This window comes from Callospermophilus lateralis, chromosome 7, assembly GCF_048772815.1.
Source record: "Callospermophilus lateralis isolate mCalLat2 chromosome 7, mCalLat2.hap1, whole genome shotgun sequence".
Lineage (NCBI taxonomy): Eukaryota > Metazoa > Chordata > Mammalia > Rodentia > Sciuridae > Callospermophilus > Callospermophilus lateralis.
The window spans coordinates 63,235,412-63,256,641 of NC_135311.1; the positions used below are offsets into that span (position 1 = coordinate 63,235,412).

The 21,230-nt window shown below is 48.1% G+C and overlaps 1 protein-coding gene across 2 annotated transcripts in view; it reads right to left on the reverse strand.

Moving 5' to 3' along the window:
* The window catches only part of Bcar3 (BCAR3 adaptor protein, NSP family member), a 114,123-nt gene that overhangs the window by 14,825 nt on the left and 78,068 nt on the right, over window positions 1-21,230 (reverse strand). For both annotated transcript variants that reach the window (XM_076863485.1, XM_076863486.1), the window contains 4 exons: window positions 10,525-10,653; window positions 7,684-8,126; window positions 4,954-5,057; window positions 3,235-3,887 (listed from right to left, as the gene is read on the reverse strand). In XM_076863485.1, coding sequence (XP_076719600.1) covers window positions 3,235-3,887; window positions 4,954-5,057; window positions 7,684-8,126; window positions 10,525-10,653 — 1,329 coding nt within the window. The remainder of the gene's footprint in view (window positions 1-3,234; window positions 3,888-4,953; window positions 5,058-7,683; window positions 8,127-10,524; window positions 10,654-21,230) is intronic.

Here is a 21,230-nt window from a genome sequence, read left to right on the forward strand (position 1 = left end):
TCTGCCTTTTCTTCCTCATGCCACTGCCTTGGAGGCTGCTGCATGACCCAGGGCAGCCTTTATGGAGGCCTGGCCTGGCCCTCTTCCCAGGTGCAATGAAATTGCCAGGCTTTGCTTGCTGGCTCTGCTGCCTCCAAGCAGCACAGAGGGCTCAGATCCATACCTAAGCACTCATGAGTCTGTCTCCCTCACTCAATGATAAAGTGCTTTATCAGAAGTAGAGACTTAGAAACACTGAAGACCCCAGGGTCCTCCCTGTCCTACCCCATCCCCACCTTCTTTGACTCACAAATGAATCTTCTGTAAACCAACCTCTCTCTCCATGGCTTTTAAAAAAAAAAAAATTAATACTTATTTTTTATTTATTATAAGGTGAACACAATACCTTTATTTTATTTTTATGTGGTCCTGAAGATTGAACCCAGTGCCTTATGCATGCTAGGTGCACACTCTACCGCTGAGCTACAACCCCAGCCCCTCCCCATGGCTTTTGACATCTGAGCTTCTGCACATGTGCCTTCCCACCAAGCACAAGATGCTTTCTACATTTGTCTGGCCCTGACTTCCCGCCCCCCCTTGTTTAAGGAGGACCATAGCTCCTGTGCCTTCCTTCCCCTGCAGAGCGTCTCCCACCCGGGTTGTGGTCCAAGTTCCCTATCACTGTCCTTCCCCACCCTTCCTCCATCAGACAGCAGTGCAGTCCCTCTAGGGCAGAGACCATGAGCCAGCCTGGCACACAATAGGCCCTCAATTAAGGCTGAATACAGAACACCAAGAAACACTCAGTGCTCACAGTGGGCCAGGCAAGGTGTCCATGGCTTTACCTGTATTATTTCCATTTGTCTTCGCTGATTATCTGGGTCCCTGTGTTCCTTCCATCTGATAGTTGGAGAGAGAAAGAGCTCTGTAGCCACTGTGGCCAAGGGGAATTCGGACTCAGGCAGCTCACCCCTGAGGTCAAGCTCTTAATTACTGCTCAAAGATGAGCAGGTGGGGCACAGGATAAGGGCACAGCTGTTCCTGGTGGTAGTGCCTCAAGGCCCCTAGCCAGGCCCTTGGGGGTAGAAGCTGGACACTGCTGGGCAGGCAGGCTCCAGGGCTCTCAGGACCTCTGCTGTCCTGATGGCCTTCTGATCATCTATCCCTGGGCTGTGTGCTTGGGTGGGAACTGGAACATGGGGCCCAGATGCTGCCTGGCGCCTGATTCTGACTCCTGGGTGGCCTCATCTGGCTGCTGCTACATTTGGGGTGGAGAAGAATTTTCCTCTTAAGAGATGCTGGTTGTGCCTGCTGGTTCCAGGAAGAGAAGAAGGAAACTGTGGTTGATGGCAGGAAGGACTGGACGCAGCCCTGCCCTTGGGGCTGGGGGAGGCAGAGCCCAGGCTGGCTCCTCCACTGCCAGGGGTGCCTGAGAGCAGACAAGAGAGCGAGGCCCCACCAGGAGGGCATGAGGCCCCACAGAGCAAGAGCAAGGTGGACTGCATGTTCTTCAACTGAGAACACTCGCACTCTTATTTCATAGCTGTCAGAGGCAGTGGGGAGGTTCCAGTACTGCAAAAAGTGGGCAAGTATCTCTCCCCTTCCCAGATCACCATCAAGCCCTACCTGAGGCCACAGAGGGATTTATTCCACTTGGAACTGTTCAGTTTGCCCAGATCCATGTTTTCACAAGAGCTTCCTCTATGGAGAACCCAGGCAGGCTCAAGCCAGCCTAGAATCTCACTCCTGGCCTATTAGCACGTTCTGCTCTCAGATCCAGGGCTCAGTGTGACTGGCTGACTTGAACAGAAGTCCTCAATTCTTTTACCTCCCAACAGGTTTAGCTTGCTTTAAAGTGAGGTAAGAATTGAACTCGGCAGATTATCTGATCACCTGTGAGCACTGTCCAAGGACCCCTAGCCAATCCAGCCCATCAAGACAACAAGCCCTTGTTTTTCCAGAGCAGAGTTTCCCTGTTTCTTCTCAGGGCCCCTTAATAGAGGTGCTGCCTCACCCCAGAAAGTTTCACCTCCCAGGCCTAGACAGTGGGGTAGGCCACTTACCGAGTCACCCCTCAGGCTCTGTTTTCAGGAAGGGATTTTTTTTTTTTTTTTATTCCCAGGACCATCAGCAACTATCTAATAATGTTCCTTGAGGCTGTTGTCGGGAGCCCTTCATCAATGACCCAACATGCTGGGGAGCAGGGGCCCAAAGACTGGATTTCCAGCCACGATTCCTGACTCAGAAAGGAAAATCCAATTCTTAAAAAAGCCTTGACCTTTGAAGCTAATTGAGTTCCCTAAACTATGAATGAAAAGGGGTTTTAAATTTCACTGAGGCCTTGTCTGCTGCTCAGATGTGCAGGGATCAGCCACTTTATCCTGAGGAGGTGGCTGAGCCCTGCTCAGCCCGAGACACCTGTTGTCCAGAAATATCTCAGTGAATGATGAGGTTGCCTTGGGACCTCCTCTGAACAAAGGCCACCCACACCTGAAAGAACCACGTCTGATCAAAAATGATGATGAAAGACCGTCATCAGAGACTTTCAGCGACAGATTCTAGGTTTGGAAAAGGATGTGCAGGCCAGGGTCATCTGTGTGGTAAACAAAGGCTATTTATAGAGTATATGGTAATGTGGCATTTTTTTTCATGCGCCAAGTGTTGCCAGTGTTGATCACCAGGAAACTAGAATTTGTATGATTTTAATTTTATCTTAATCCATATAATTTGTTTAAAAAAATCAAGCAATTATTGTAAAAAAAAAAATCCAGGTGGCTTTAAAAATGCTTATCCTAAAGACTATTTTAGTAACAGAATGTATAATGTATGTAAGTACAATGTATAATGAAATAAAAATAGCCAAGGCTCTGCTACTCCAAAAACTAATTTCATCTATGGCTGACTCTCCTTTGGCTTGGCCCTTGCCAGTTCTGATGGGGTTGAGTCCTGGGGAGAATTTTTAACTAAGCACCAGGTGGGAGGAGGAGATTGTGCTGAAGCAACTGTCACCAGTAGGGGTGGGGGCAGGGAGCGGGCCCTGCCTTCCCTCTGTCCAAGGTGAAGTTTACAAGCTTTCTGGACAAAGGTTGTCTTGACCATGGTTCCCACCCTGTAAATAAATCCCCACCCCTGTGTTATCTTCAGACTTCAGACATAAGCAAAGCACTTAGCTAGCAAGGAGGAGAGAAGCAAGACAGACATTCTCAGGAACCTTCAAAAGGCCAGGAGGAACCTGGCGCCCACCTGAGCACTCACCTTGCAGTCCATGCTCAGCAAGTGCTGGGCGATGACCTTGGGGTCATTGTTAGTGAACAGTTCTTTTGCACGTTTCAGCATTGCTGTTTCCAGGGGCTTGTTTTCTGGAGGAAGGAGCTTTGACTCAAAGTCATTGGGCCTGAAGGAAGAGACAGTCTCCAGGAGAGGTATTACAAACTTGTCCTTGTCCTCCTGTCCATCACCCATCTGTGCTGCTGGCAGTTCCCAAGGTCTGGCCCCATCGTCCCCATCAAGGATCAAGTAGTTGGTTCCAGAGTTCCGGGGACCAGACACCCCATTCTGCTTGGTTGTTAGCAGTTCTACATGGCTGCCTTGGGCACGTAAGGGCAGCTTTGCTCCTCTGTCACAGCCTGCAGCAGAGGCTGGGTTCAGTTCACAGTAGTTGGCCTCCGAATTGAGCCAGGCAGCTGGGGATGGGGGAGCTCTGAGGAAGGGCACCTTGCAGGGCTTGGGGGGCGGCTTGGGGCATAGCTGGCTGTCAGACCCCCGCAGTGCCTCCCCTGTTCTAGCATCTGAGGAGACCCTCCGAACCAATGCTGGGCTCAGGGTGGGTTCGCTGCCTGTCCTGAACACAGGTGAGTTCGGGCAGGGGCTTGTATCCATGCCTGGGGACTGGGGAGGCAGCTTACAACCTGTGGAGGATAAGAGAAGGTCAAAGAACACTCACTGTGTGGAGATCAGAGAATAAACAAAACTGGAGGGACATGGCAGCTCCCAGCCCTCACTTCATAACCCTGGGTTTCGATTTTCCCTCCCCAAAGTAAATGGTGTGGCTGCCCCAGCCCACTCCAGAGCAGTCTAGAACTCTGTGAGTACTAAGCTGGCCCCACCCCACACTCCTGGGGCAATTCTAAATCCTAGGGACAGCCTGTGGACAGCTGGGCTGCAAGGTCATTTCTGGCCATAGACAGAGCAGGAAAACATGTTGAGCTTGGAGGGCAGGGAAGAGTGCTGTCTTGCCCTCAGAAAAGAAGTCTCCAGCCACATAGCATAAAGCATCCTGAGTCACTCTCAAAGTCAGGGCAGATCCCAGACAGGGTGAAAAGGAAAGCTAGAAACACTGTAAAGGGAGACAAGGACATTGACGCAACCTACACAGAAGTAGTTCACGAAAGGGCATTAGGAAAAATCACTTCATGGTCCCAAGGAAGGTCACTTATGTAAAGAAAACAACAAACAAACAAAAAACACCAAACAACCCCACAGCCTATTAATGTATTTGGTTACTAGGTTTCCCCATACTTTATCATTTTGGGGGTTCTGAAAGGAGAATGGAGAAGGGAGGTCCCTCTGGACAGCTGCTCCGCCGGAAGCCCCAGGATCAACCCACCCACCTCTGCCCAGGGAGGGGACTAAGGGAGTAGGCTCATTCATCAGGAAGACAGCCAGTCATGCCATGGGCTTGGAATCAGAAAACTTGGGTTCAAATGCTAGGTGACACGGGACTGCTTACTTAACGTCTCTATGCCTTAGTTTCCTTAACTACAAAATGGGGATAATCACACTCACCTTGAAGGTTTGTTACAAGGCTTAAAGGTTCACATGCATAAAGCAGCAGGCTCAGCGTTTTGCAACCAGATACAGTTCTGCAAACCCTTTCCCCTCCAATCTGGAGCCTTGGGTCCTTTTTTAATCTAGGTGACTAGATGGAGGAGGACAACAGGGCGCCCCTTTTCTGGAAAACTCCCAAAGACGTACCGATTGGAAGGTGACTTTCCGACTGGTGGGCTTTGAGGGCTAAGGCCCTCCTGTCCTGCATGTCATCCAAGCAGGCTGGCTGGCTGCCGCTCTTCTCTTTATTCCTGAAGTCAAAGACAAGCGGGGCAGAAACATGTCATTAAGCTGTAAAACCTTTAGGCAACATCATGGAAAGTTAAAAAAAAAAAAAAAAAAGGGAAAGAAAATTGCTCAGAATGAGATTGCTATGCATACCCTAACAGTAAAGGAATGTCCACGAAGGAGGAATTACTGATGGGGCGATTACTATACAACCCTGCCGTGTGCTCCATCCCACGCCCCCAGGACCAAGGCAGCTAAGTCCTAGGGTGCCTCCTCTCAGCCCTTCCATCCTGTTGAACCGAGCAGGGTAAAAGTTTCATGGTACTCCCGGGAAAATCTGATGAACTGGAATGTGTACTTTTAACAGAGCCTAAAATTACTTTCAGACCCCAAGGGAACGACTTGTTTAACCAGCATGCGTTTTCCACAGTGCTTCACCATGGTAGCTGGAAGGAAGCTGTGGGGCACTTTCCGTTTCAGAGCAAATCTCAGCATCCCCCAAGTCATCTGCGGGATTGCAGCGGAGGCTGTCACACCCATCCTCCTGGCTGCCTGGGGGGACCCTCAGAACACCTCATCCCGCTGAGCTGGAAAGGCAACTAGCCTGGTCGGCAGGCAGCAACCAGAGGCGCAACACACCCCCACACAGGGAAGAGGTGGAAGGTAACTCCCCGTGTCTGTCCTTCCAGATCAGAGAGGGAATGTCCCTCATCATCGGCACCCAGCAGTGGAAGCTCTTGCTACAGGAAAAGGTACCCCACCAGCCAACTTAGACAAACTTTAACTAGCCTGGCCATCAGCATAAGACATTCTTATGTTTGGAAATCATCAAGTTCTTTCCTACCTTTGATAGCACCAAAGAAACAAATTAAAAAAAAAAAAAAAAAAAAAAAAAGCTCCCAGCAACAGAGTAAGTCCAGGAACCCCTCAGAGATAAGGCAAGGCAGAGGGTAAATTCCAATGGAAATGGCTTTGGAGAAGCGACATGTAATCAGTGGCCACCCCTTGGTCAAACGCCAGGGCCAGAACAGCCTGCGGAAAGCAGGGCCAGGGCAACCTGGCTGAGAGCACACCTTTGCCTGGGGCCGGCCGGTGGCCAGCCAACCAGCATGCCTGACGTCAGAGAGCGTGGCAGCAGGCCAGGGCTGACGTGGGAGAGCTGGGCAGGGCAATGGCCAGAGGGGCCAAGGTGGTGTTTGGCCCACCCTGCCCCCACCTTCGGCCTTTCCGGCCTCTGCCTGAACACAGTGGTGCAGGCTGTACATTCCAGAGGGCAATCAGAGTGGCTCTGGAGGCCTGCCTCGGCAACCTGGAGACTTTCTCAATCTTTCATTTCTTATCTTTCAAAAGTTTTTTTTTTTTTTTTAAACCAGGATCACTGGGGGGCAGACCAGGAGACTCCTTGAGCATATTCCCAGCTGAGTGTTGCCAAAAACTCTGGCTCCATCCATCACACTAACTCCTGGCTCCCAAGGCTGAGCAGCCAGCCCCCGCACCCTTTAATGTTTCCAGGGATCTTGAGTTCAGTGTTACCCTGAAAGGGAGGACTTCCGTTTTTGTCTCCTCGCTACAACTACCCTGAGTTAGTTGGACTTTCTATTCCCTCCTAGATAATGATAGTTACTAGGATTCTTAGCACTTACCTAATACTATGTGCCTACACTTTTCTAAGCACTTTGCTTAGCTTAAGCCATTCAACCTTCACAAGCTTCATCCTTCTGGATAAACAAAGGGAAGCCCAGAGAGGTGAAAGCATTTGCCTGGGGTTGCACAGCTGGTCAGCATGGAGCCAAGCATAGGAGCCATGGAGCCATAGCCAGATGCTGACTAACATGTACCGGAGCCTCCAGGCAGCACACAGCTGTAATTTGTGTTACTCAGAGTCCTAAATTTTTGCAATATAGAAATTACAGTTCATGACATGTCCTCTTGGTCCAGACAGAAAACCAGGGAGTGGAATTAAACATGTTGGTTATGCACGTCAGCCGAGAAGCCAGGAGCTGGGGCAGGCTGCGTGACAGGAGGGAGGGGCCGGGGTGGTCTAGGTCCCAGCCTCTTCTCTCTTTCTCTCCCACACTCTTGGGTAAAACGCACATGGACTCCTGACTCCACAAGACAGGTCCTATACAAATCAGCTTGGTGAGCCCTGCTCCGGGGGGTGCTGGGGGTTGAACCTGAGGTGCTCTACCACCGAGTTATATCCACAGCCCTTTTTAAAATTTTTATTTTGAGGGGCTGGGGTTGTGGCTCAGCGGCAGAGTGCTTGCCTAGCATATGTGAGGCCCTGGGTTCAATCCTCAGCACCACATACAAATAAATAAATAAAATATAAAGGCATTGTGTCCATCTACAACTAAAAAATAAATATTTAAAAAAAAATTTGAGATAGGGTTTTACTAAATTGCTGAGGCTGGCCTGGAACTAGCGATCCTCCTGCCTCAGCCTCCCAAATTGCTGGGAATACAGGTGTGTGCTGCTGTGCCTGGTGCCACTTGTTTTTGATACAACTCAGTTGGGAACTGTGCACTGCCTTGTGGGCATTCTCACCAACATCCTTTACTACTTCTCTATTCTCATTGGCTGAACTAAGCCCAGGTACCCCAACCAGGCCTGGAGGCCCTGGCACCCCCTGAGGAAACCCTGACCCACCTGAGGAGGTTCCCCCTGGGCAAGCTCTGCTCTGGGGCCTGGACACCACCCACGGTGAGGCTCAGCCTCTTGACCACGTCCGGCCTTCCCTCGGTGAGGCTGCCCTCCCGGGCCCAGCCTGGGGACGTGCCATAGCGCTCCTCCAGACACCGAAGAGGCACCGTCCTGTTGATGGGCTGGAAGATGATGGCGCCGCTCTGCTGGGAGACGGGCCGCCGGTTGCCCACATAGCAGCGCACCAGGCCGGGGATGGAGTCGAAGCTCTCCATCTCAAACTGGTACTGCACGCGGCTGTAGGCCTCGCTGAGCCGCAGAACCGTCCGGTGGATCTTGAAGTGCTGAGCCAGGTTCTTCCACTGACAGGTCAGGACAAAGTTTCCGGGGCTGGACAGAGAGTCGCGAACCAGAAAGTCACCATCCCGTTGCACAAGGTTTTCAGACACCTGTGGACAAAGTGGTGAGTGAGGAGGAGGGAGGGCGGACTCTTGTGCCTTTGCAGAGCGCTGGGACCAAGGGAGGACAGCACCTGGTGTCTCTTCCTCGGTTGGCTCCTGAGCTTGTCAAATCTGATGTCTATTGACTGACCACCTTCTACTTGCCAAGCACTGCTGCAGGCACCTGCTGCATGCAGTGATGAAGCAGGCGCCCGGGGAACTCCTGCCCTTCGTGGAGCACTTAGAGTGCGTGAGGCTACCTGAGCGACAGGTGTGGTGCATTGGAGGTAAAGTTAAGAGACAGGAAGGCAGAGAGAGTGTTAGGGAGGAGGAGAGCGAGGGCTGTCCTTCCAAAGAGGGTCCTTGGGGAAGCCTCATGAGAAGAGATCTCCACAAAGACTAGAAGGATGTAAAGCAACAGAGAACAAGAAAGGAAAAACACATGTGCCTGGAAGGTCTGGGTTTCCCTCCCCAGCCAGGGGAGTGAGAAGAAGGGTATCAGTTGGTCTCTGGAAGTGTCCCTCTCTAGGCCTGGCCAATGGTAGGAGGGATCCATAGATGGATCTGTAGCATCAGACACATGCTGGATTTTGGACATGCCAATCATTGGCTGGGGAAGCCTGGAACAAAGCCAGGTTGGGCTTTCTCCTCTCACCAAGTCATTGTGAGGGTGATGAATCTGCATTCATAACATGCCAAGCACTAGCACAGTGCCTGAAACACAGCGGGTGCTCAAAAATGGCTAACTATGATGACGGCGAGCAAAAGGAGAATTTACACGTGGTGCAGCCTGGTTGTTCTGCAGCCCCACCGCCTGGCTCTGCAGTCGGCCTCACTGTGTAACTGGAGGAGTCATTACAATTTTGATTCACTTTCATCATCTGAAAAATAGGGACAATAATATTACCTACAGAGTGGCTGTAAAGATTCAAAGGGATAAAGAGTTGGCTATAACTTTTATTGTTGTTGCTATGATGTTCAGTTATCCAGATTGGAATTCTGTTGAAAATTTGCACTCATGACAAAAGGTAAACAGATTCTGTCATCATAATAAGGAGAAGGATGTTGGTGTCACTCGTCAGTTGAATAAACTCTGACAATTTTTCTGGGATATTCCAGCATTCAATCAATGGTATATGTCGGTTAGCTTAAAATAGTATGCTACCATGGTTACCTTAAAATTGCATCTTTGACTTAAAAATGTTTTCACAGAAATGCCTTTTCTTGGAACTGAGCCTGTGGAAAAATTATTAGGTATGAACACAGTAGTTATCTTGTAGGATCTTGGTCAGAGTGCTAGAATACCTAAGTGTCTAATACATTGTGATGTGCACATATACTGGACCTACATATGATACAGACTGGTCCACACATACGTATCAAGCAGAGCATTTTATAGCAGGTGAGAATTTCCAGGAAATTATCACTAAGCGAAGAAAGCAGGCTACAAATAGTAATATGCACTCATCTCCTGCTTGATTGACGATATATATCTAATGTTCATCATGGTTATCTCCAGAAGGCAATGGTGAATGGGAGTTTTTCTTTTGTTATCTATATTTTATACAATCAATTTTACACTTAAAAAAAAAAAGCTAGGTTAGAATAACAACTATTTCTTTGAAAGTGCTGAGAAATCTGCTAAACTAAAAGCAGTTAATTTACAACACGACACCCTCCCCGCACCCATCCCTATCCACCCATTTCCTGTCATGTTGTCCTTGGTTAATAATTGACCAGATCAGGTTTACAGTAAAAACCCAAAGGAAATTCTATACCTCAATTCTGCAGACTTAATCTATTTTTCAATTTTCATAGCATTAAATAGAAACATCATTCACGGCAGTGACCCCAAGGACAACCACACAAAGTAAATTCCAGGCTGTGTATCTGTGGTCACTGGCATCGTTTCTCCTCTTCCCCATCTCTGGGTCATGGGATGCAAGAGGTAAAGGACAGAGTGAACAGCTGCTGGCCCCACCAGGGCAGAGGCCGCTTGACAGGCGGTGCCAACGCCCCATCCCCTGAAGCTAAGCTACTACCTTAAACAGGAGGCAGTTTCCAAAGGGCAGGAGGTGGTGGCAGCTGGCCAAGAGCTCAGCCATCTGAGCCCCAGCTCGGCAGGCCCGGTCTCCTTCAGGTTGTTGCCCCCGTGGCTGCGGCCTCCTGCTGACTCGTGTTGACAGCCCACAGGAATGCTGGCCTTTCCTGCATCCACTTACTGGGCATGTGGAAATGTACTTTGGGTTACTGACCTTTGCTCTTCCCAAGGTCTCCCTAGAGGAGTCTAAGTCATCTCACTTATGGCATTGGTTTTTGGCTAAACAGAGGCCTTTTCCCACATGATCTTGGAGTGGGACCCTGCAGGGCCACTAGGCTGACACTGCCCGAGGGGACAAGCATGTACCTGTCGGGGGATGCGGCCATGGTACCAGGCGTGGCTCCGCAGGTCCTCACTGCTCAGCAGCAGCTCCTCCTCCAGTTCCTTCTTCAGCCGCTCGGGGGTCCTGTCCATGATGTGTCTCTCCTTGGAGAACTGCAACACAGAGCCCACAGTGACCTCCCTCTGGCCGGGCCTGGCCAGGCCATGCCAGCTGGAGATAGCATCGCCTTGCTGGTCCTCGGCTGTGCTAAGCAAACCAGCGCATGCCCCAGGCCATGTTCAGGCAGGGAACCTGCAGAGTGATTTCAATTCACTGTGACCTTTCACTTTTCCATGCATAAGCAGGTAATAAAATTTGGGGACCATGGTAGGACAATGTATTGAACAGCAACTGGCTGGGCAGGAGGGGCTCAAGAGAGGGATGAGCCAGCGAGGCCCAGCTTGGCCAGCCTGCTCTCCTTAAGCTTCTTTAGAATTGCCCCAGGTGGAGCCAGGAAGGTCCACCGTTCCCCACTGGTCCTCGACCCTGGGCCTCTGGGACACTGAAGTCCAAAGTGAAGTCCATGGGGCTAGCAGCAATGGCCTTAAATTCTTCACTACACGCAAACTAGGTCCAGGAACTGAGGTAGTCTTTAGAAACTTGCAGAGCACTCGGATCCAGCCATTTTCTACCTGTTGAATCTAACAGAAGTCTGGGTTTATATTTTGTATCACTTGGTAATATGATTTTTTTCCAATAAATTCATTTCATTTTTCTGACAGACTGGAAATAGAAATGGAAACAAAAACTGGTCTTTCACCTCAGATAGTCTGAGGCCACCACACAGCAGCCAAGGCAGGAAGCTGTGGGTGGGTGACATGGGCTCCAGATTTAATTAGAATCACACCCACCTACAACCTGTGGACTGAACTTGGACACCCTCGTGGTTCCCAGCAAACCAGGCTTGGGGGCCACTGGATGGCCAGGTGAGACGGAAAGGCCGTGTCCCTCTGTTTTCCCAAGTTCTCCAGCTTTGCCCCACATGCCACAGAATTATTCCACATCATAGCTTAGCACCTCAGCAAGCTGAGAGCCCCAAATCCTTCACTAAGAAAACAAAAACAGACTTGGGGTTTCATGACCGGACTCTTATTCTCTAGTGTTTCTGAGCTTGGGGCCCTTGATGGGTGCTGGCTGAGGAATGACTCAGGGGCTGATTTCAGGGTGGAGCTCGGCCTCTCTAATTGCTTACTTCTCCCTCACCCTTCTCTCAGGGCAGACAGAAATATTGGGAGTGTTTGATGAATGGAATTTGCATAAAGAGATGCCAGGCTGACTGTCCTGATGCTCAGGGGGCTTCACATAGCCGTGTCTGGTACTGCCTGCATTGCATCTGCAGACCTGAGAACAGAACATAGGTTGTCAACTGATTGTCACTTACTGTCTGCCTTGCTTCCTGCTAGGCCAAAAAACCCATTTACCTCTGCCTTTGAGCTGTGCCTGAATGTAGTGTGAACACTCTCCCAGGAAGAGGAACTCCTATGACTTTTCTCAGTTATGGGGATTCTACCCTTTTCTTGATTTATTCCATGTCTTATTTTAGCTGGGCCCGTTGACATTCAGCCAAAAGATGACATTTCTCAATCTCTGTCTTCTTATAGGAATATGTGGCCACACGATTAAGGTCTAGCCAAGAAAGGGTAAACTGCAGAGATAGTGTGACTTCTGAGGTTAGAGGTGATGGCTGGAGACGTGACAATATCCTGGACCCTGGGGAGGGTCTTGGGGTGGTAGCGCAGAAGGGCTGACCAGGCCGGGTCCCTGGTAACAACGGGGCTAACATGCCTGGATCACTGGCCCCAGATCACTAAGGGATTGATTTTCTTTAAGTCTGTGATTTTGGGTGTTTTCAGGTAGCTGATTAAGTCTTAACTGATATTGTGGCCCAAGCCCCTCTCTGGCCACCTGACAGGCAGTCAGTATCGCTCTCATAAGCCCTGGGCCTCTTTTCATTCTGTGGTCTGAAAACGTAGAGATCTGAACATATGTAGTAGGTCTTACATAATCCTTCAATGAAATATTATTTGCTCACATCCAAAAAGCTATTCCCTATTTATCTTTGCATTCTGCTTCCTCCCTAATGCCCCCACATCCAGATCACTTTTCTCTCCCCCAGTCTCCTGCTCAGCATCAGTTATAAAAGTTGTTGTTTTTTTTTTTTTTTTTTTGAAAAGCATTTTATATGCAACAATGTTTCACTCCAGGCTTTGAGATCATACTGTTTTACACTTGTTACCAAAAATATCCTGACTCCTTAGAGGAAAATCCACGATTATTACCCAACCCCCACTCCTGCACAGACCCTTAAGAGGGTACTGTAGGATGCAATAGGGGAACTATCTCCAGGGAGGAGGGAGAAGGAGATTACAGAGATTGACCCGCTCAAATGAAGGGCCAGACTTCATAAAATATGCCCTTAATCACCCACATCATTTGTGAGAAGTTAGGGGGTTGGTTATACAATTGCCTAGACTTGATTTTTACAAGGGAAGGAGGGGGGGTGTGGGGGGAGGGAGAAACGAGAAAAGGAATTTAAGGGAGGTTGGTCCTAGTGAGCCGGTGATGACAAAGGGCTTTTCATTCCAAGCCAGTGAGGGCTGGTTCTAATACATTCAGAGGAGCAGGTTTGCTGCCTCTCTGCCTCAGTGGAGATGTGGGCCCTGTCTCCCAAACGATCAGGGAGCAATGCCAGGGTCCCCATACATGGACACCTTGGGATTAAACGGTGATTATGTGGAGGGGGTGGGTGCCTTCTAGAACTTTTACTTACTGTTTTAATCACATATATTAACACAACTTTGATGTTTCCCAATTGCCTTACTTTATAAGACCTTGATCTTGCCAACTATGATTCTGCCACTACACATAAGAACTTTGATGGCCTGTAAACCCCAGGGTTGGTGAGGGGTAAGCATATAAGAAGTTAAGGCAAAATGTGTCTATTTTTAGTTTGAAACCCCGTGATTGACAGTTGTTCTCCTTGATAACCAAAAATGAGATTCCTGGTTCCTGGAATGGGTCACATGTGTCTGTGACATTTGGCAGAATTCTGTCGGCTTCCCCCAAATCCCCTGATTTCTTAGTAACAGTGCACCCTTTGCTTTGTTGCTACCATGTGGGAGGAATTTGAATTTTTTCTTGAAATGCAACTATTTTACTTAGGCTTAGGCTAATTTTATAGGTCTTGGCTACAAAGAGAATTCTAGCAATTTAAGATAACACAATGACACCTCTACCCTCAGCAAAGGTTTCATCCCAACTGTGTGGCCTCTCGATGATCCACGGTCTGAATGATTCTACTAATGTTATGGTTTGGATATGAGGTGTGCCTACAAAAGCTTAATTGTGAGACAGTGCAAAAAGGTTCAGAGGAGAAATGATTGAATTATGAGAGCCTTAACCCAATCAGTGAATTAACCCCCTTGGGATTAACTGAGTGGTAACTGAAGGTGGGTAGGGTGTGGCTGGAGGAGGTGGGTCCCTGGGGGCAGGCCTTTGGGGCATATATTTTGTATCTGGAAAGTAGAGTCTCTCTTGCCTCCGGATCAAAATGTGAGCTGCTTCCCTCTGCCATACTCTTCCGCCTTAAGGAATGGAGCCAGCCTCCTATGGACTAAGACCTCTGAAAGTGTGAGCCCCCAAATAAACTTTTCCTATCGTACAATGGTTCTGCTCAGCAGTGAAAAAACTGACCAGAACAACTAACATCCTAGGAATCCTCCTGCTCTTCCTTAAACTACATTTCTGATGGAAGGGTAGAAGAGATAAGTATTTACTCACATAATAGTCACATGCATTGGTATTATTTGCAGAGGCTAGAATTATGCACTAAAAGAGACAGTGTCCGCACAGCATCATCTGGTCTTGGGAAGAGAGAGTGCAAAAGTATATCGTTTCAATCCACCCCAGTTCCTGGAGCCTTTTCTCCTAGCACGTATGTTCCAACTCTGTCACATTTGTTTCTGTAAATGTCTTCTGAATTCAATGTACCTCAAAGACTGCCTGGACCCAAGACACCCTCAGTCCCTCTGTAGGCACAGGACAGTGGCACTAAAGTGCCCAGGGGAGCTTCGCCTGCCCTCTTGGACAGATTTCACTAAATGTAGATGCGGTGCTCACTGCCCTGTGGGCTGCATGCTCTTCAACTGCTAGGCGGGAAGAGACAGTGGGAAAACTCATGAATAATCAATTTCTCACACAAACGCTATGAATACTAACGATGACCCTGTTGTAGTAGAACAACTCTTTCTCCAAGGTGATTCTCTTATTTTGTGCCCTGAATTTGAGCCTCATTCCTAGAAGGTGAATTTGATTCTTCATTTTCTCACATATTTATCTGAAGAGGAAGGAGCTGGTGGTCAGGAGAGACGAGGGTAGGCTTTCTCTGCCCAGCACAGACTCCAGACATTCTGAGCCCCACCCCAACATGGCAGCTTCCGGAGGAAGGGAAGCTGCTCAGCTCTGAATCCAGAACACTCTGCCCACAGGTCTTGCCACTTCCTTCTGGGGACCATATCCACCCACTACAGAATGAGGAGGCAGGTAGAAGCCACGTCTTCTACCCTGAGGCTTGCTTGAATCTCACCTACCAGGCATTTGGAAGCAGTCCTTTAGGTGGGGTAGGGGAGGCATAAGAAGAGGTGCCGTATATAGAGTCCTAAGTATCTATTAGGCACGGGTAGTACTCCGGTATCATGGTTACTCACTCACATGACTCCACTTTCAAAAATGGCATTTTAGTCTCAGTCATTAGCATTGGGGTCTGAGATTAGATGCAGGTAAACTGATGGAGATGCAGGGGGTGGCTAAGGCCCACACTTGTCCAATCAAATTGAAGGTTAGAAAATGCATATATTACTGTAATTGATGCTTTTCATGACAATCCGGGTCTAACTATATCTTTCTCATCACCAGCATTTTAATAACCTTGATATCAACAGGCATTACAGCACAGTGTTTAAGAGCTCAGTCCAGCCAGCCATCTTGATCCCCAGGCCACTGTGCCATGGAAAAGCTGTGTGGCTTTAGGCAAGTGACATTAACTCTCTGTGGAGTCTCAGGCTCCCTATCTGGAAAATAGGAATAATAATTTGTCAAATGAGGCTAATAAGAATTAAATGGGTGGATATCTATAAAGCGATGGAACACAGCCTGGGGGTAGTCAGCACTAATGTTAACTGTCATTGACAGACATATCATATCAGGATGCTACTACTACTAATCTGATTTTATAACATAGACTTGAGTTGGGGGTGTGGCTCAGTGGTAGGGCACCTGCGTAGTGTGCACAAGGACCTGGTTTCGATCCCTAGTACTCCCCGCCCCCAAGCACACTTCACATTCAAGGTCTGATATAGGAAGCTCAGAGAGGCTGGGGTTAAGGAGAGAAGTGAGGAATGCAGCCTGGTTGTTCACAAACCCGGCAGCTGACTGCTACCAGCAGCTTCTTTCCTCTTGAGAGGCAACACCCATGGTCCAGTTCCGTGACCAGAACTGGTGCTAGCTTGCCGGGGCTGGCTCTATAAACCATGAGTGTCACCGTGAATCTGCAAAGAACGTTTCTGCAGCCCCACACACCCTGGCAAGTCTGGTCTTGACAGGCTGGAATAGCTAGAGCCCAGGAGATGGCTGGAAAACACATTCTGGAGGCGCAGAGCCAGCTCCACAGACGTGCTGGGAACCTCGATTAACTCAGAAACCCACGTTTCAACAGCTCTCCAAGGAAGAGAAAATTGTTCCGGCCTGGGAGGAACAGAGCACAGGGTCTCCCCTGTGAGCATCAGAGCCTGCATTTCTAATCAGGCACAACAATAGGCCTGGATATGCAGGAGATCCCCGGTCCTAAGCCAGGCATGAGGGTGGGGTGCACAAGCATCTGTCAGAAACTCTCAGAGGTGCTGCGGATGCTCATTTGCTTGCAGGAGACAGGAGAATTAGAAAAAGATGGCATCTGCATTATAATTGATATTTGTTTCACTCTGTCTGTTAGAAAAACTTCCCATTTTCTACAGAATCTTAAGTTGTGCAAGAAAGACCCTGTCCCCCAGCCCATGAACCGATGCAGTTTCAAAAGGTTAAGATGCAGAAGCACCATGTCATGGCTATCAATGTGTCCAAGCAATTTACCAAGCACCAGGCTGCTAGGGCTAGAGGAAGACCCGGGTCCTTATCCTCAGGGAGAGTACAACCTGGTGGAAGGCCATACACCAAGCAAAAGTGTTAACACACCCCAGAGCTCTGGGAGTGGACCTCCTGCCTTGCTCTCTTATTCCTGTTCCTAGTTCTGCAGCCTGAGTGAGCTATTCTATCTCTTTGTCCTTTGGTCACTGTGGTCCAGGTGGGTTCTGGGAATAGCCTCATGGGGTGGGGAGGAGAAATGACAGGCTGCAGAATCAAAGTTGGACCTTGAGGATGAAACTTAAGGAGAAGGGTAGGAAGGGACATTTGAGCTAAGGGAGACAAAGAGTAGCTGGGTATGGTGACAGAGAAGCTTTGGATGAGGACAGGGCTAAAGTAATGCAAAGGTACAGCAATGGGCATATTTGGCACGAATATACATATGTAATGGACTCCAGCACCCTCCCTGAAGGAGCGCTCCATCTTCAGTCCACGAATCTGGTTCAGAGTCCACCTTCCTGGCCATTGCTGGTTGGCCCAGGACAGGGTCCTGCGCCCAAGGACACTATCCCCATCTGGTGAAAATATCGTGAGACTCAAAGTCTGAAGGTACTTCATCTTCAGGTTTCCTACCAGAGGGACAGAAGTGGGCTGAGACAACCAAATCAGCACATGCAGAGAAGAGGAACAAGATGTCCTGGTGGCAGCTGATTACTTCAGCCAGGAAATACCCTGTGACCTAAGCTAGCATGAGCTGGGTCCCTGTCACTTGTGACCACAGTAGTCCTGATCAGGGCAGAGATCAGATGAGTGGAATCTGACACTGGGGCTGAGGGTCAGATCTTCATTCTCCAGACAATAACAATCAGTTGAAGATCTCTGCCCAGGAAAAGCAATAGGTTCACACAGAAAGTGAACAGAATGGACTGGGTGGGGCCAGGATGGAGGTACAAGGACGGTGCAGTCTTTTGAAATGTGCTGGTAATGCCTAAATCTCCATCTCCAGCCCTTAGGGTTGGTGCTTGGCAAGGAAAATTTCCACCATGCATTTCAGAATTGAAGTCAGTATGGATGAAATGAACTCCTCCCACTGCAAACTCTGTCCTTCTCTCCCTTTCCTGGCCTTTGGCATCTCCTTTGCCCTCATTATTCAAACTCAAAATTCATCTACCTCCTATCTCCAGTCTTAAAACCTGCTACCTACAAAGCCACCAGACTTATCACACCACCCGTAGGCTCAGAGACTTAGCTGAAGTATGCCCCAAGCTAAAGCTGACGTGAAACCTGGAATCTCTATCAGGCCCCAACTCCACACACAAGTTGAGGGGCTTGTAATGTATAGTTTTCACCTTCCCCAGGCTCAGACTGGTCCATGGACACAGAGGAGCACAGACTCCCACTCTGCCCTGTTCCCCCAGAGACAACTGGTAGAGGCTTGAGTGATGGGGTAGATAGGCAAGGGTGACAGAGTGGGGTTCAGGAGTTCAGAAACTGGGGGCATCAAAGTTTCGAGGAACTTATTTGGGCCTGTGGTTTTACTCCCAAGGGCTGTTATCTAGAGATAAAACCCAAGGCCTTCCTCAGGAGGCAGGCAGTGCCCTTTTTCATCTGGCTCCAAACTAACTTGCCATCATGTTCTGATGCAGGCCCTCCATTACAGGGACCTTCCATGCATGCTCCCTGAACACACTGTCCCTTGCATCCCTCCTCTATGTCTCTGTGGTGTGGTCAGCAGACAGACTGACCCACCTGTAGAGGTGCCCATTACGCAGCTTCACTGCAGTCCAGGTTAGAGACTGGGGAGCAGCCAAAGGGTGCTAGACAAGGAATGCAGGGGCCTTGAATGTCAAGGCAATGAGTTGGATTCATCTAAGAAGGTAGGAAATCCATTAAAACTGTAGGCGAGGGAGTGAAGGGGTTTTGGGGACAGGGGCCATGGCTTTTTTTGCCTTTGGCTCCCAGAACCTAGCCCAGGGCCTGGCACGTGGCTGGTACTCAGTCAACACCAACTGACGGGAACAGTGCTCTCCATCAATCGCCCTCTAGTTGGCAGCTTCCTTGTCACTGAACATGAAGAGGACAGCTTAGAGACTGATCAAGCACAAGGGACCTTGGGCACATTTCTAGACTTCTCTGAGCTTGTTTCTGTATGCACCAGGGGAATGATTCCCACCTCACAGGACTACATGGCCTAATGCACATAAAGTATCCAACTCTGTATCTGGCACATGGTGGACACTCCCTTGAAACAATGTGGAATTTGAACTTCCTTTCAAGGATGACTCTTGGCAACAAATATGGAAAGTTGCTTCTTACCAAAGAATTTTCTAAAATAGATATATAAAATCCATCAGAAAGTTTTAGAGATATGTGGCCTTTGAGAAGTTCTGATGGAATTTTTTTTTTTTTTTTAAAAGATAGCAGTTGGAATAGCTAATTTCTATGTAGGGACATGTTTGTTTATTCTCTTTATCTCAGTTCAAAGTCAACAGTTCTTGGGGTTTTCAGTTGCAGTAAACAGTTCTGTCTATGCAGGATGATGCTGGCCACTTATAGGAAGGCAGACTTCCACCTGGTGGTGAGCACTTTGTATGTATATGTCTTGGCATCAGCACATACATGTGGTTCCCTCCAAATGACTCACATCCAGACACACAGGTGACAGCCCAGTGCAGATGCAAAAAAATTTTGAGGTCTGCATGAAGCCAGTTTCTTGTACTCAGATTATATTTCCTTTGAAGCTTTAGACACTTAGTTGTTAATAATTTTTTTAATTAAATTTTTTAAATTGAGATGATTTTTCTAGTCATTCATTTAATGACCAAGACTGAAAATTAATTTATTTGAAATAAATAAAAAGAAGAAGGGCACATCTGTATGCATGAAAGGAGGAGGGAAGGAGAGGGCAGGGGAGGGAACGCCGGAGAACACAGAGGCTGGCTACATCTGGGTGGCTCTGTTGTGGTGAGGAGTATCCCACCACAACACTTAGAATGCCAGGAGGGTTCTCAAAAGCTTCCTTTCTTTAGTCCTGGAACAGTTTATTAGATTAAGGGAGAAGTTAACAACAGTGCAGGCTCCTTGTCAAGTGGTACCAAACAACTCTACAGGTCAGGTGTTTTTTTTTTTTTTTATTTCTTTTTGAGAAATCTCATCCAGATTTATGATCACAAAATTATAAGTCTGGCTGGAGTTCTAGATCATCACATAAAATTGGTCTGATTGATAAGTGAAGCCCATGTCTTCTGAAGAGCTCAGGGTGGAAAATCCCACGGGGTCTTGTGGAAACTGCATCAGGTGACCCAGGCTAGGGCAATGCAGGAGTCCAAAGCAACGGACCCTCCACTCAAACCCACTCAAACCCACCAAACTCAGGCAAGACCTGCAGTGACATATAGCCTAGGTCACCACTGTCCCTAAAAGATGTGATAAACATAAAAAAGACCCCCTCCCCCCCAAATAAACTCTCAATAACTATACACAAAGTACTCTGAAGGGTGCTACCTCTGGGATCATCTTCCAAGAAAAGCCACCTAAAAAATGAAGGTCTTTGGAGGATTCTAAAACTCAGCCCCTTTGAATCCCTGCCTTTTGTTGAATTTCAAGCAGTGCCCAAGGTTTGGTAAAATTGCCAAAGTGCATATACAGGACTTTGAAAGACCCCATTGAAATCCTGCCCAAACCAATCATGAACCTAAAGAATGAATAAATTCCAATTACTGCTGCAGCTCTTAACCCTACCCATAGCCAAAACCCCAAAATCCTGTTCTCTGTAAGTTTTAAGGCTAGAAATTTAGCCCAAGTCCTTGGATGTTTTAATCTGAGGTAGAACAGAAAGAACAGGGATGTCATTTGTGGCAATCCTAAATTCTTGCAATGAAACAATTACCATATTGTTTCTGTTTCACCTTTTATGGACACTAGCTGGCTTTATGGTTTACCTAAAAATATTTTTATTATAAGCCAAAGAAAGATATGAATTCATCCATCCTCCTTTCCCATTAGGATGAGCAGGCTAGAAAAAATAGTTTCTTATGCTAATTACTGAGATAAATGTCACAGCCTTTACTTTTAAATAAAACAAACAAACAAACAAAAACTTTGAAAAAAAAGTCCAAAGAGGAAAAATAAATCAAATTCAAATTTTATATACCCTTATCTGATACACGTAGCCAAAAGGGAGCAGGGGCAACTGAGCATCTTTGCTTATTCCAGCCTAGTGAGCACACAAGGGGCCTGGCCTGTGGTCTAGGAGGTGGACAGCATGGTGGCCTCATATCAAGGAGGTGCTGGTCATCCACAGCTGTAGTAGATCTGTGTTCTTTTCTCTTTTTTAAACTTCTAATTATTTATTTTTGTGGTGCTGGGGATTGAACCCAGGGCCTTGTGCATGCTAGGCGAGCTCTCTACCACCAAGCCAGATCCCCAGCACACAGTAGATCTGTACAGTAGTTAGAGTTGCCTGGCAGATGGCAATAAAGTGTGTTAAGGAAAAGATGTCTTGTTCTAATTCATACAAGTCACCCTGTGCACTAGAGGGGAGAGGCCCTGAGCTCTTCCTGGTGACCTCTTT